Source organism: Aricia agestis, chromosome Z (genome assembly GCF_905147365.1).
Source record: "Aricia agestis chromosome Z, ilAriAges1.1, whole genome shotgun sequence".
Lineage (NCBI taxonomy): Eukaryota > Metazoa > Arthropoda > Insecta > Lepidoptera > Lycaenidae > Aricia > Aricia agestis.
In genome coordinates this window covers 13,881,070-13,897,062 of record NC_056428.1, presented here as the reverse complement: position 1 = coordinate 13,897,062, position 15,993 = coordinate 13,881,070, and the positions used below count along the sequence as shown (strand labels likewise).

At 33.6% G+C, this 15,993-nt stretch overlaps 1 protein-coding gene across 2 annotated transcripts in view; it reads left to right on the top strand.

Annotated features, from left to right (window-relative positions):
* Positions 1 to 11,909, top strand: part of LOC121739238 (transmembrane protein 64) — a 38,176-nt gene extending 26,267 nt beyond the window's left edge. For both annotated transcript variants that reach the window (XM_042131593.1, XM_042131592.1), the window contains one exon: positions 11,270 to 11,909. In XM_042131593.1, coding sequence (XP_041987527.1) covers positions 11,270 to 11,392 — 123 coding nt within the window. In that variant the 3' untranslated portion in view covers positions 11,393 to 11,909. The remainder of the gene's footprint in view (positions 1 to 11,269) is intronic.
* The last annotated feature ends 4,084 nt before the right edge of the window (positions 11,910 to 15,993 follow it).

Here is a 15,993-nt window from a genome sequence, read left to right as displayed (position 1 = left end):
ATTCATACATTCTTACATTTTTCCCCTTTATTTTTTTAAGGGGATCCGTACCCATAGGTTAAAAACGGGACCCTATTACTGAGACTTTGATGTCTGTCCGTGTGTCCGTCTGTCTCCACTCTCCAGGTTGTAACTCAAGAACGGTAATAGCTAGAGAGTTGAAATTTTCAAAGATTATGTATTTCTGTTGCCGCTATAACAACGAATACTAATAATCGGCCGAGTGCGAGTTGGACTCGCGCACGAAGGGTTCCGTACCATTATAGAGCAAAAATAGTAAAAAATTGTATTTTTTGTATGAATTATTTGCTTTATTTAAATTTTATTATTAATTATTAAAGTATAAATACAGCTGAGTATTTTGTGTACATTTCAAGTGTCTACCTGTTGTCATCATTGATAACGAGCAAAAAAAGTTTGAAAAATATCGTTTGTTGTATGGGAGCCCCCCTTAAATATTTATTTTGTTTTTAGTATTTGTTGTTATAGCGGAAGCAGAAATACATAATCTGTAAAAATTTCAACTCTCTAGCTATTACCGTTCTTGAATTACAGCCTGGAGACAGGCGGACAGACATCGAAGTCTCAGTAATAGGGTTGCGTTTTTACCCTTTGGGTACGGAACCCTAAAACCTGAAATGTACACAAAATAAGCAGCTGTATCTAAGTATACATGATTAATTAATAATAAAATTTAAATAATATAATTACTTACTTAAGCCTTAGCTGGTTTCGCTAAAAAAGGCGACGTACCTAACTGGTATCGGGGGTAAAAAGTGAGACCACTCCAATAAAACATAATAAATATATAAAACAGCTTTGTTTCAAATTAATTAGTTTTGTATACTGAAATAAATCTCTTAACCTAAATAAATTTCAGCTTTTAAGGTCACTAACATTAATGAATAATATTTTTTTCCTTAAGTATATAAAAAAAGATCTTAGTTTTCGATCATACTTAGACGACTGTTACTTTAGGAGCCCTTAAATATATTTAAACATAAAAATTTCTTTTATTTCTGTTTTTATCTAGTGTTCTTATATAATCTAAATAATAAAACACATTCATTTCTTTTAATATCGACTTAAAATAAAAAAAATGACAGAGCAAAACCAGAAACCAAAAAATGCTCGTAAAATTTTACTATTTTGTTTGTGATTTTGGCAAGATTTTCTTTACATTACAGTACTTAATAAAAACTTGCTATACTCGATACACATTTTTTGCTTCCAGAATTTTAAGAATCTGAAACTGTACCTATGATGATTTTGCTAGAATAGCTGATTTCCTTCCTCTTCTCACGATCGTAAACTGTTTCACGATGCAGACTGTTATAATAGTTTGCTGGGTGGTTTCTGAATTACATTTCGAGTACTTATTTCATAAAAGCTAATTTTGGTTTAAAATTCCCGATATATCGAAAAAATTATTAAAAATCATTACAAGGTACCGTTGAAAAAAACATACACTTCTGGTATCGGGGGTTTTGACCCCAGCACTGTATGTAACTCCGCTTTTAGCAACAGTAGAGCCACATACGTTCGTCATCCACCGCACAACCCGACGTAACGAGATTACACAGAATCAGAAGAGTGTACATGTTTAAATAGTAAAAATATCATAGAAAATTCGAACGCCTGGGGTAACTTTTGACTTCTATTCATTATTACTACCCGTGGCCCGCATTGGTCAGGACCACCGCAAAAGCTACTTCCCGCAATTTTTAAATCTGTATTATCTTCGAAATATCTGTATTATCTTAAATATTATGCTGTAAAGGGCCATATAGATCTACATTAAACCTCAAAAATGTTAGCAGGCCAGTCTAATTTTTTTAATTTCTCAAAGTGAATTGAAAAATAAGACCCATTGCTAAGAAATGCGACTGTATGCTATTTGCATACAACGGGAATGACGTAGGTAAACTCGCACGTTTACACTTTACAGTCATTTTTATAGTCCAAACTCCAAACAACAAAATTCTTACACCAAAATACATCGCGAGAATATTATATTATTTTTATTAAGATCTCGTATGCCATTATTTCTGAATCCAGATGTTGGGAATTGGGACTGAATCTGGGTCTATCTTAAAATTATAATACCTGGGGGCACGGCCGTGCCCCAGCCAAGCTTCTTAGCAAAGGCACGGCCGTACCATACTTTTCTCGAAGCGGTTCGCGGCCATTTCACACCCCCTTTATCTTCGATGTTAACAAAGCTAGGGATTTAGAATTTCGGTCACTAGTTGCAAGTATTAAAACTATCTTAACCTCCAAATTGCATGAAATTTCGATAAATAGTTTAATAGTTACGGATGGTCAAAGTTACTGCATTTTGTCACTCACTGACTGACAGATCATCAAAATTCTAAGGTACTTCTAGCAGACTTAGAAGTTAGAACCTTGAAATTTGGTACCCGGATAGGTCTTTATTCACAATGAAAAGAAAAATTATGAAACCGGCCAAGTGCGAGTTGGAGTGGCGTACATGGGGTTCCGTACCGTAAAGTATGGGAGCCCCCCCCCCCACCCCTTAATTATATTTTTATTAAATTTTTATTACTAATTATTAAAGTTAAAATATAGTTGAGTATTTTCTGAAATTTTCAAAACCTCACTGTTACCATTATGGATATAGAGCAAAAAAGGGGGAAAAAATCGTGTTTGTTGTATGAGGCCCCCTATTAATAATTTATTTTATTTTAATGGGCATTGTCCAAAAAAAAAACACATGTACTTTTTATTTATTTTTTTCGTTAAAATAGGGTATTTTAAGAATATAAATTAAATAATTTTAAAATGCATTGGCTAATTTTTTCTCAATAAATTTTTAAAGTTTCGCTCTGACGTCATCATCGGCCGCCAATTGACCTCTGCATATGTTTTAAATTTCCTTGCAATCTTATTTATAATGGCTGGTTCGTCAAATGCAAGTTCTCATTATGTGAAAGCTGATACGAGAAGCTTACCAAAAGTTCGAAACGTAATGTTGGTCGAATTTATTACTAATTTAACGCCACTGAAGATCAAACAAAGGTTAAACGTATTTGTTCAAAAATATAAGTAACTAATGGGTATTTTTTTCGTTCATATGTATACAGAAAAACGATCACTGACCTTATTCCTCGAAATGTTTTTGTAATGAGCAAAATTTAAAAAAAATGGACAATCCCCATTGGACTATTAGCTTTTATAATGACTCCAGAAATACATAATTTGTGAAAATTGCGACTATGTATATAGCTATTGTGATTCTCGAGATCCAGCCTGGTGACATACGGATGGAAGACGGACAATTAACAGCGAAGACTTATTAATAATAATAGGGTCCCGTTTTTATCCTTTGGGCAGGGAAACGTAAAAATTGAAAAACAATAGAAAAATATAATACTTTATCAAATACAAGAAAAGATTTTTATGTTTGTAACTTTGCAAGAACAGTATGAGTTTCGTCTGCTTATTTGTTTTACGTACAAAAGGCTTTTATGTACTTAATTAAATAGTGTTTATTAAATAAAAAATAGTGTTAACAACGTTAACAATGAAATAATAATTAAACTCGATTAAAATATAAACGTAATCAGTACACTCCTTACTCGCTCGATATATGGGAGTTTTAAGTTATCACATGAAATAAGGTGTGCTCCTTTCCTGCGAGAAACGTCGAGAGTCGAGACACTTACATCAGCGGGGCTAAAATGGTCGCTTAGTTGAATCATACAATGAATTGTTGTTTGAAATTGAAAAAGTTGAATCATTTACGATTCATTTTTAAACTTCTCTTAACGTGCAATTAATTTAATGATTCGTACTAAGCAATTCATTTGTTTGACATTTTTTTATGAAAAGTCGTAAAAATCAGAATCATCAAATGTTACTATAAATGTCATCTTTGATCTTAGAACTATTCTTATGTCGTAATACATTATAGAAATTGTTTAACTAAAGAAATTTAAAATTACAAAGTCGGTTTCAAAACTTTGAAGTTTGTATACAAACATGAGTTTGTATACAAACATGACTAAAGTAAAAAATGTTGCCAGCATGGCTTCATAACGTTATCGATTACTAGAAAAATTACCGTTACGTACCGTTATTTTTATAAGGGTAGCTTAACGATATTTTAACGATATCTAGTAGGTAACATAACATTTAAATATAGTTTAAAAATGCCGTTATTATTACCGGTAAAAATATCGTTATTTTCTGGTATGCGACGTTGCCAGTTCGACGCGACACATTTCGTTTATATTCATACAAGTCTGTGGGTAACATTTTTAGATACCTATAGGTATAAAAATAACGTTATTAATACTGATATTTTTAACGGTAATTTTTGATATGCAACGATGCCAGTTCGACGCGATACCTTCCGTTAATGTTAGTAGACGCACGAAATCTCACTCAAAGACCAACTTCGAGCACCAAAGTTTTTTCGCAAGATTTGTGCTTACCTACTTTTTAGGGTTCCGTAGTCAACAAGGAACCCTTATAGTTTCGGTCTGTCAGGCAGTCTGTCTGTCTGTATTAAATTTTACTGTGCTAGATGCGGACATCTTTACTTACCGTCTTGTACCGCGTTTGAAATTACGCGCCATTCCACGCGAACACGGACATATCATACTTGATCTTATTTACAGCGAACACTGCACAGTGCACGCGGGTGTGCTCGTACTATTGATTTACGCGCAAGATTGTTGATTAATTTAATTATTCAGTGATCCGTGAGCCGTGACCCGTTTGCTCGTTTGCCCCCTTATTTCATAAAAAAAAATCGACATGACGCATACTTTAGGGTTCCGTAGTCAACAAGGAACCCTTAGGGTGAGGCCAAACGAGCGTAATTTTGTGAGTCGTGAGTCACCTGATGGAAAGCAACTACCGTCGCCCATAGACACTCCCAACATCAGAAGAGCTGCAGGTGCGTTGCCGGCCTTTTAAGAGGGAATACGCTCTCTTCCAGAAGGTTTGCAGGTCGTATAGGTCCGGAAATACTGCTGGTGAAAGTTCGTTCCAGAGTTTTACAGTGCGCGGCAGAAAGTTACGCGAAAAATGCACGGTGAAAGACTGCCACTCATCAAGGTGATGAGGATGGTAAGTATATTTTTCACGTGGGGCGATGGCGAAAAGTTGCAGGAGGTATGATTCCGAACAATTCCTCAGAGCACTCCCCGTGATACAACTGATAGAGGATGCAGAGTGAAGCTACATAATAAATAGCCCGCCTTAAATATTTAATTTATTTTGTTTTTAGTATTTAGTATTATAGCGGCAATAGAAATACATAATGTCAGAAAAACAGATGGATGAGCGCATTGGTAGCTCAAGCCGGGAGTCGCGGGTTCGAAGCCGACGGAATAAAAAAAATCAAAATTGATTAATATCTATATTTATAAAAAAAATATAGATATTTTAAAAGAGCCAAAAACTAAAAGAGTTAAGAAAGCTTTAATAAATGTCATTTCCGATTAAAATTAATCAGCGACATCTTTGGGAGAATTTTGCATTTTGTGAACGTGTTTTAAAAATAGTCTACTAGATGGTGCATTTATTTATTGTATTTTTTATTTGTTAGGCTAATTTGATACACTCAACGCCATCTATCGTTCAGATGAGAACTAAAAACTGCAGACACGCTGTTTTTTATGGGATTCAAGAGTCTTATGTATAATTGGTCTGTGGTGTGATGGTAGTGATGATGATGATGATGAATGTAATTTACATAGTAGCATAATAATATGCTTTCTTCGTAAAACAACGCCGGAACCCCCAAACTTTTATCTATAAGGAATCCGGAGTTCTCTTAATATCTTCGGAACCATAGCATACCTTGGTGCTAAATCTTACTTTTTGGTAGCATATGCTTAGGATACTTCTCTTTAAATCAAAATCACCATATTATGTTTCCATATAATTAATAATTTCAAGTATCGGTTAAATTTTCATATTGTTATATGGGCATAGACGCCCTTGCGGCAATAACGTTACGAAAATATAACGATATTTGAAGATTATGGTGAAATTATTAAACAACATTTTGTTTTTAGTTATAAAATTATTTTAATGAACAATTATACAATAAATGTACAGTTTAATACATAAAATATAACAATTATATCAAATATTTCGTGGATCATTCATAAAATCATAAATAAATGTAGAAAAAAAACCGGTCATGTTCGTTTTTATGTTTTTCAGAATGGCAATATAGTTTCAATAATGAATCTGCTAATGAATTGAATTGCCGTTGACGTAGGACGTTATTTTACAAAATTAGATGAATCACCGACGATATTGCTCGTAATATCGTCGCTGAATTGATTGAGAGGAATTGCTAAAAGTTACCATTTTAGCCCCGCTGTATTGCTATGTGTTCAACGGTATTGCTAAAAATGACCACCTTCAAGTATTATAGCTTAAGAGTCAATAATTATATATAGAAACAATATAAATAAATTAGAGAATGAGTGCTAAGCTAAGTACAGAAAAGTTATAACGTGACTTGAAAAGAAAAGAAAAAAAACCTTAAAAAAAGAAATGAAATCCACCAAAAACATGAAATGTAAAAGGAGCCAAGCAAAATATTGCATAGCCATTCAATACTTTTGTCGTAAAAGTTTTCAGATCACATTCAAGCCAAGGCTTCAACTTATTTTGTAATTTAAATCAACATTCAGTAAACGTATCAATAGATTTCTTTATTTTATAATTATTATAATGGCTTGGCAATGAGCCAATAAATAATCAGGGACTAATTGTATTTATTGGGTACCATCGGCCACATGCGACGTTAACTCCTTACAATATACTAAAACACTATACGCTTGCCATCTGTGTAAGTATGAACTCCTCCAAATATGCAGTTTTATATTTGTTTCTCTTGTGCTCATTGCCAGGCCAATATAATGATTATAAAATAAAGAAATCTATTGATACGTTTACTGAATGTTGATTTAAATTACGAAATAATTTGAAGGCTTGGCTTGAATGTGATCTGAAAACTTTTTACGACAGAAGTATTGAATGGCTATGCAATATTTTGCTTGGCTCCTTTTACATTTCATGAATTTGGTGGAATAAAGTTCTATTTCCATCGATTGAATAAAATAGGGTCGATTGTATAAAAGTTAATGTTTGTTAAATTTTTCCAAAAATTCAATTTAATAGTTTTTCTATGAGTTCTTAAGGCAGCGATCGCAAAAACTTTAAGGCCTTTGTCTAGTCCTACTTCCTTTTGGGGTCTGTTGTAACTTGTAGAAAATAATTCTAAATTCTAATGCCATAGTTCGATGCGCCGCGTCGCCCGCGCCGCGCGCAGACAACATTATAATTGCGTCTGCCCAAGTAGGTAACGGATCCAAGGCATTGACACCGATGCATGGCTAGCTCCTCCAACTTTTTGATGATTTGATGATTTCAAAATATTCAGCTGAATTAAATTGCACTTATTAAAATACCAAAACAGCAAAAATAATCCTACATTGATGATCACTCAGGTAATTTCCCTTTTGCGCAGTCTGTTGGCCAAACGAATTTCCTCCTCGCGGTCGTCGTTATGTAGGGAGCTAATTTCCTCATATCCTGCGCATTCGTGGGTAACGCTGTCGAATTGCCAACGAGATTGACGAAAGAAACGATTTTGGTTCAATTCTTGTATTTTTATGGTCCCTTTAAGTGTAAACTTACTTTATAAGATCTAACAGCAACGATTATTATTTATTAGCCTTTTAGCTCATGTTCTCGGGATATAATAAGCAACAGCAAAGAATCTCTAACTCTTGTCTTGGTCCCTCCAAAAACGTTTTGCAATAATATATTGGTTTGTATTTTCTTGTAGTACAAACTACAAATGAACTACCCTCATCTATACTAATATATAATATTATAATTGGGAAGAGTTTGTTTGTTTGTTTGAACGCGCTACTCTCAGGAACTACTGGTCCGATTTGAAAAAATCTTTTACTGTTGGATAGCCCATTTATCGAGAAAGGCTATAGGCTATATTTTATCACGCTAAGTATAATAGGAACGAAGAAATAGAAGAAAATGTGGAAAAAACGGGGGAAATTATATGAAAGGGCTTATTTGAACGCGCTAATCTCAGGAAGTACTTATCCGATTTGAAAAATTCTTTCAATGTTAGATAGCTCATTCATCAAGGTAGGTTATAAGCTATATTTTATCACGCTAAGGCTAATAGCAACTAAGAAATACAGGAAAATGTGGAAAAAACGTGGGAAATTATATGAAAGGGCATATTTGAACGCGCTAATCTCAGGAACTACTGGTCCGATTTAAAAAATTCTTTCAGTGTTAGATAGCCCATTTGTCGAGAAAGGCTATAGGCTATATTTTATCACGCTAAGACTAATGAAAGCGAAGAAATAGATGAAAATGTGGAAAAAACGGGGGAAATTATATGAAATTGATTATTATCTTATGAACTACTCGAGCAATTTTTATGTTATTTGGCAAACATGAAGAATAGACCACGTGACGGGACATAGGCTATTTTTTGCTGCAAAATGTACGGTTGCGTGAAGTTCCTAAATTACGCAAGCGAAGCCACGCGGAACATCTATATATAATAAAATTCGTGGGAAAGTCAATTCTGTATATTGAATATTTTTGTACAATAAATAATACTTGGGATGTGATCTACTATGCTAACGCGGACAAAGTCGCGGGCAACAGCTAGTAGGTAATATAATACTCCAATTTTAACTGCATGCTGTATCTCTAATACCATGTATCACACTTATAATATAATCACATATTATGCTGTCATCGTGAACTCGTGAGTTGTCTGTTATCATTTTCTATTACGCTTGATAAGCGCTAAATTAAAATTTGACGCATGATTTTCAGCTCTCTCCGCATGTTATTGGAGTTCAATCTTGAATGCCGGGCTCAAAGCATTTTCAGTTGCTATGCTCCTTACATGTTGGATTTGTCTCGCTTCGGTCTAGTAAAATCATTTTTTTACGGTACTCATTATTATTTACCACATCTTTCAGTGCTTTTGTACTTTTCGCCTAGGTGAAACTTCAATTTTTTGAACAATTTACCAAAATTCTTTTCAACTTGGCAGCTATTCTGTGATTCTTAACTTTTAAGGTTCGCATTCGACATTGCGCTCATGTCTCAACTAATTAAGGTTGGAAGACCTTAGGGACCTGTGTAAAGGCCGTTAATTGGTATAGCATGGTATAGCTTGTTATCGGTTACGCAATAGGCAGTTCTGCAGCTACAAGACACGTGTATCAAGGTCCAAGAACAGTAGCAAATACATAATTCAAAGCGACCTTTCAAAAAGGTCGCGGTTCAGTTATAAATAATATACCCTCGATAAATGTAAAATATATTACCCGACAGTATATTGATTCATCTGTGGGAAATGTATTTGGTATTGGATGAAATGCAATATGTTTTATCGCTACTAGAGAGATTGGTGGAGCGAGCGTAAAATTATAAAGTAGGAAACGTATGTTTGCGATTTCTTTCATCATCATCAGGCATCGTCCATTGTCGAGGCGTTGTTGGGTTTAATATTAAAAAATCCTCATGATTTCTTGTTCTTTTTTCGCTATATATAAACAGTGTACGTCACGTTTGAGTGGCTAGGAAGAAAACAGTTAAAGCTATACTCCACTCGGGCTAACTTGTCGCTAGCGGTCGTTGACTCCCTGTCAAAAACTTGTCATTTTCCATATAAACCGCGATTGACAATGGAGTGTCAGATATTGTCAATCGTGGCTTTATATGGAAAATGACAAGTTTTTCACAGGGTGTCAATGACCGCTGGCGACAAGTTAGCCCGAGTGGAGTATAATGACAACCTCATCTTCATAAGTTTTTTGTTTTGCGTGATTTAGTATAGGTCTACCAGAATCTGATGGTAAATTTTGACGGCAGATTTTCAAAAAATATCCTTGATCATTGGATAAATGTTTAGCGTTCCGTAGCCAAAGGGTAAAAACGGGACCATAATATTACTAAGACTTCGATGTCTGTCTGTCAGCAGGCTGTATCCGAAGAACCGCCATAGCTAGATTTCTGAAATTTTCACAGATTGTGTATATCGCCAATTCGTTGCCGCTATAACAACAAATACTAAAAACAAAATAAATTAAATATTTAAGGTGGGCTCCCATGCAACAAACGTGATTTTTTTAGGTTTTTTCGCTCCTAATCAATATTGGTAAGCTAGGCACTTGAAATTTTTACAAAATCCTCAATAATTATATTTGTACTTTAATAATTAATCATGAAAAAATAATTAAGTAAATATTTAATTAAGTAAAAAATTAATCCCATACAGTAAACACAATTTTTTGCCTACTTTCGCTCTTTGCCTTCGTGCGCGAGTCCGACTCGCACTTGGCCGATTTTTATATTTGCATGTTTCACACACAAAATAAACCGCTAAAGGAAAAAAAACCGGCCAAGTGCGTGTCGGGCCCATAAAGTTAATATACTAGGTATATTAACTTTATGGTCAGGACTCAGGACTATGATTTTGTACTACTACGCGCAATATAGGGTTCCGTGGTACCGCTAGACTTTCAAATTTTTTGTATGGTCAATGAATGCACATTAATAACGTGTTTTACACTACTAACAACATCATCTCAGTTACTTTCAAAGGAATTTGAACGAAGAGTTCCTTTATACTTCGCCGAATACATATTTTTAGTTGATCGATACTCAATAACTTATGAAGTATTCGTAGCCGTGGTAGTTTTCCTTTTAAATTCAGCATATTTCCTACTCCCGTGATTATTTTCACAAGAAGGAACCGTTTAGCTGGGTGAAGGCCGTTATCCCCGCTTAACGTGTAGGGGAGGTACCATAAAAATTATTTTTTTTAAGATTTCATGTACCATTTTGTCGGCATCATTAATATGTGCATTCATGCCAAATTACAGCTTTATAGGTCCTATAGATAGTCTCTATAAGCAAAACCGCGGACAGACAGACAGACAGACAGACGGACAGACCGAAACTAATAAGGGTTCCTTATTGACTACGGACCCCCAAAAAAGGATGAAAATGTTTTATTCCTCTTACCCCGGTATTGCTAGAGTCGATTTATTTTCTCACTTTTTGCGATCAGATTTTACTTTTACTATTTTACTTTTTATCAGATTCTGGTTCCATATCAATTGATTTTGACCTCTTCATTATTTCCAACTGCTTTTTATTTTGACCTATTGGGTATTTTCAACAACTTTGCTGGTTCTAACGTGATGTAATTTATTTTCAGATACTCATAGGCGTCACGCTGATGGTGTGGGTGGTTCAGAAGGCGCGAAAAGAGCTGACAATCGCCATCATGGCCGCCGAGTTGGGCCGCGACACTCTCTCTACCAGCAGCTCCTCGAGCTAGCCCACAGCCCCACTGTCTGACGTGGACATAGGCAGCGACAGCTAGGGCCAGCTCCCCGGGTGCTTCGCCCGGCATTGTGAGACTTATGTGTGATAGTGTAGGACTTTTCCATGATCCTCGAAGGAACGGTGCAAGCGAAACTGAGTTTTATTGTTACGCACTCAAAGTTTCCATTTCAGTGATCGACGCACTCGTGACTCCGCAAGTATGCGGTTCGGAGCAGTTCGAGTGCTATACGCCGTGCAAGCCAATATTATGTGACTTTTATACCTATAAGTATATAAAGTCGCAAACTGTGATATTAACGTTATGTACAGATTGTAGAAGGATAGACGGTAGCGTTTCTGTTCCTAATTTAAATTTCTACTTATATTAAAACCAATCTGTCAAAGTGACAGAATAGTCTTGATACTTGTATTTATTTCTTTTATTGCTCAATAATTTGATATCGCAACGGGGCAATGATGTTACGGTAAATAGTCTGGCATAAAAGTGAAGAAATTAAATAGTGGCAACATCGTTAATATAGTGTCATCCCTTTTTAGGGTTCTGTACCCAAAGGGTAAAAACGGGACTCTATTACTAAGAATTCTCAAGTACCGCTATAGCTAGACTTCAGAAATTTTCACAGATTGTATAAGTATGTATATCTGTTGCTGCTATAACAACAAATACTAAAAACAAAATAATATTAATATTTAGGGGGGCTCCCATACAACAACCATGATTTTTTCAGCCTTTTTTACTCGATATCAATAATGGCAACAGGTAGGCACTTAAAATTTTCACAAAGGCCTTTAATATATTATGTGTACTTTAATAATTAATAATAATATTTAAATAAAATAAAAAAGGGGGCTCCAAAAACACAATTTTGGCCTATTTTTGCTCTATAACGGTACGGAATCCTTCGTGCGCGAGTCCGACTCGCACTTGGCCGATTATTCTTAGATTGATTTAAATGGGATGACACTACGATGTTGCCACTTTTTAATTTCTTCACTTTTATGCCAGACTATATGTATAAATACAATTAATTTATGTTTAGAGTAACAATATGTGTAACCTGTCATATTAAGTAGGTGATATTATTATGTATTATATCATCGTACATTATATATTTAATATTTATACGTTAATTATTAGCGTAAGATAAATACAAAGTGTACATAATTAATAATGAGACGTTTCCATTGTATACCAATTAATTAATTTAGTTGAAATACAATTATTGATAATTAGGCTACTTGACCTATATTCAATTTCATTGAACAAATGCATATTTCTAGTAGAACTTGGCCTAGGAAACCGTATCTCACCCTTATCATCAAATAAAAACTTATGATTGATAAATAAAGTCGATTTGAAAATATGATTTTATGAAAATATGATTTGTACTGACGAAAACGCTTTTGCGGTACTTCCGATTTGGATGTGACGTCATCATACTCGTAATTTATTATCTTTTATTTATCGCGCTCGTTATAATTATCTAAGTTTATTTGTACATAAATAATAAGAATAAGCCTAGAAAGATTTGTAAAATATATTTTCTTGAATAATTCAAATAAAACATCAGTTTTATATATTATCTCCATTTATTGTAGACGGGAAATGAAATGGCCAAAACTTTTCTCCAAAAGTTTTTAACATTACTTAAATGATTTCTAATTTCTTATTTAATTCTTTTATAATTTTTGGGCACTTTTAGACTCGTACACTACTCATACATTTAGCACATAAAAAAAGTTAAATAAAAAGAGTTTAAAATACAAAACGTATGACGTCACACTATGGCGGACAGTGTTTTCGGCGCCATTTATAAGGCATATTTTTCAATGAACATTTTTATGGGTTTCTACTATGTAAAATAAAAAAAATAGTATTTTTTTTTGTGAAAATGAATGATTAAGAAGCGATTAGTATGAAGAAAAAAATTAGGTCAAGTAGCCTATTAAAACTCGAAAATCCTACGTTTTCGTTTCATACTTTTGGAGGTTATTCATAATCATAATTATTATACTTACTTAACTTTTTTAATTCGAAACCGAAACTTACGTAAGGAAATGGTACCTAATCAAAACTAAAATTAACCAAAATAAAGGCAAAAGCAATGAATATAATCAGCTTAATTAACTCAAGAGTTATGTATATGTTCGAGAATAAAATAAATTATGGTAACACTCGCGTGCCCTACAAACTTACGACTTACTTGTTCATTTGACGTACTATACACGCAAACTCCTTGAACACTATCGTGAAATCTTTTTCCTTGTTAAAAATAAACCTTTTTTCTACCTAGTAGGTAGATATATTTTTTGTTATTATGACTGCTAAAATTAATTAATATTATGCTTTCATATTGTCTTTTTTTTTGGGTCGTCCTTGTAAATTCGTACGAAAACTTGCAACGTAAGTTACGGATTTTATTTTTTTGTTAAACTGTGATTATAAATACTTTCAATAAATAAACGCTGGCATTAATTCAACTGAAAACATAAAAATGCGGATAATATGTTTATTGGATGTCCGCCAAACGGTATAATATTGCATATATTTTTATATCTGTTATTTGTAGGCTGGAACAGAATGTGACAGACAAGCATTCGGTAAAAATAAACTTTGGGCCGTCCGTGTATATTTCCAATTCCGTTTAAATCTCAAGTATTTCCTTGGCACTTGGCATGCTCATGTTAGATTGGTATTTGGCATGCCACCGCTAAGTTTAAAGGACCTTAACCCCGAAACTGGCAAAGTCTGGCTGGGATTTAGTATAATTATTATATTAGAGAAAAGATGAATTTGGTAGACCAAAAAAGGAAATAATTCCAATTTCAACTTTCTTTATATATTCTAATAAATTATTTCAATATTTAATAAAATTCGTAATTTTTCGAACCCCTTTTTTAACCCTAAAATCAAAACAATAAAATAGGTTGCGTGCTAAAACGTAATACGATTATTACGTTTTAGTATATTAATAAAAAGGTCCTTGCGTACGCGTTATTTTATTATTTCCGTGTGATAAACTATCGCGATTTTAGCGGGGAATTGGAATTTTTGGATCATCAATAATTATTATTATCTTCGGTCATGTGAAGTGCCATCGATCAGCTCAAATTACGTTATCGCATACGTGTTATCAGTGTTTGTACTAAAAAAAAATCGCCTAAATACGAAATAACATACGAATTATGATTATATAATATATACATTTCGGTCTCATCGGTCATTACGTAATTACCTTTGTTTAATTTTTTTTAAATGTGTGGACCACGAAGGTCATTTCATTTCTTAAAATGGACCCCGGGCGAAACTAATTAGTGAACCGGTCTTAGATACTGTACGTCATTATCATTTATTGTATTGTTCAATATTTTTAGTGTTTTTAGGTAAACGTTTAATGCAATCACTAATTATATTATTAACTAATCGACTGACTTACTCTTTACGTTAGCGGTTAGATTATATTATTGTTATATTTTTTGTTTTATTCTCTAAAAGTCACGTTTCTACAATAAAATAACATAGTAAGTAGTGTACAGACACCAACAATAATTCCGTCATACAACGGGACACTTTTGGGCCTTATTGAAATAAGAATCAGATTGAAATGTGGTACACAAATCACAATATACCCAAGAAACAGGACTTGTCGATATTCGATAACCATAGTTCACATGGCTCTGTATTCTATAAGTAGCTAGGTATATGCACTATGAAGCTCTAATTAGGTTTATCAAAATACATTATTGAAAAAAAAGTGATTCGTAAAAAAACTGATACGCTTTTTGCCAAATAATAACGTCAAAGTCAAAAGAGAGATCTTCCTCGCAACTATCAAGACTGTCGACAGTAGAATCCAAATTGTAGTTTTTGTAAATCTTTACAAAAGAACAATATAATATTTTTATTTTATTACTTGTTCTATTAGTAGTTTAATGTGATGATATTCTATCGTTTTCTTTTACCGTTATGAAGTCTGTTTCACGGGACCATTCATTTATTTAAGTAAATGCATTAATTCGAGGCCTGTATTATGCCCACCGATGTATTTAAGTTTAACATACTTTGAATAAGGTAGTTAAAAGTATTGTAAAACCTCTTTTGACTTTGACTGGCCATAAGTAGGTACATTTTATGGAGTATCATTGATAATAATCATGATATTTTACGTAAACACTGACTGAAGTTAATTAATTCAAAAGTGTTTTTAAAACTTCAAAATACTGACCTATTATCGATGCTGTTGAATAGATAAACTACTACCAAAAAACGGCCATAAGTGTTTCATAATAATCTAATATATAAAAATACTAGATGTCCCCCGCGCGGCTTCGCCCGCGTAATTTAGGAATTTTACGGAAATCGTACATTTTCCCATAAAATATCTCTTATGTTTCTACTCCCTTCACTTGGTCTATATCTGTGTCAAATATTGCTATAAAAATTGCTCCAGTAGTTCGTAATTTCTAATATTTCTCCCGTTTTTCCCACATTTTCCTGAGTTTCTTCGGTCGTATTAGTCTAGCGTGATAATAATATATAGTCTATAGTCTTACTCGATAAATTAGCTATCCAACACTGAAATAAGATTTAAA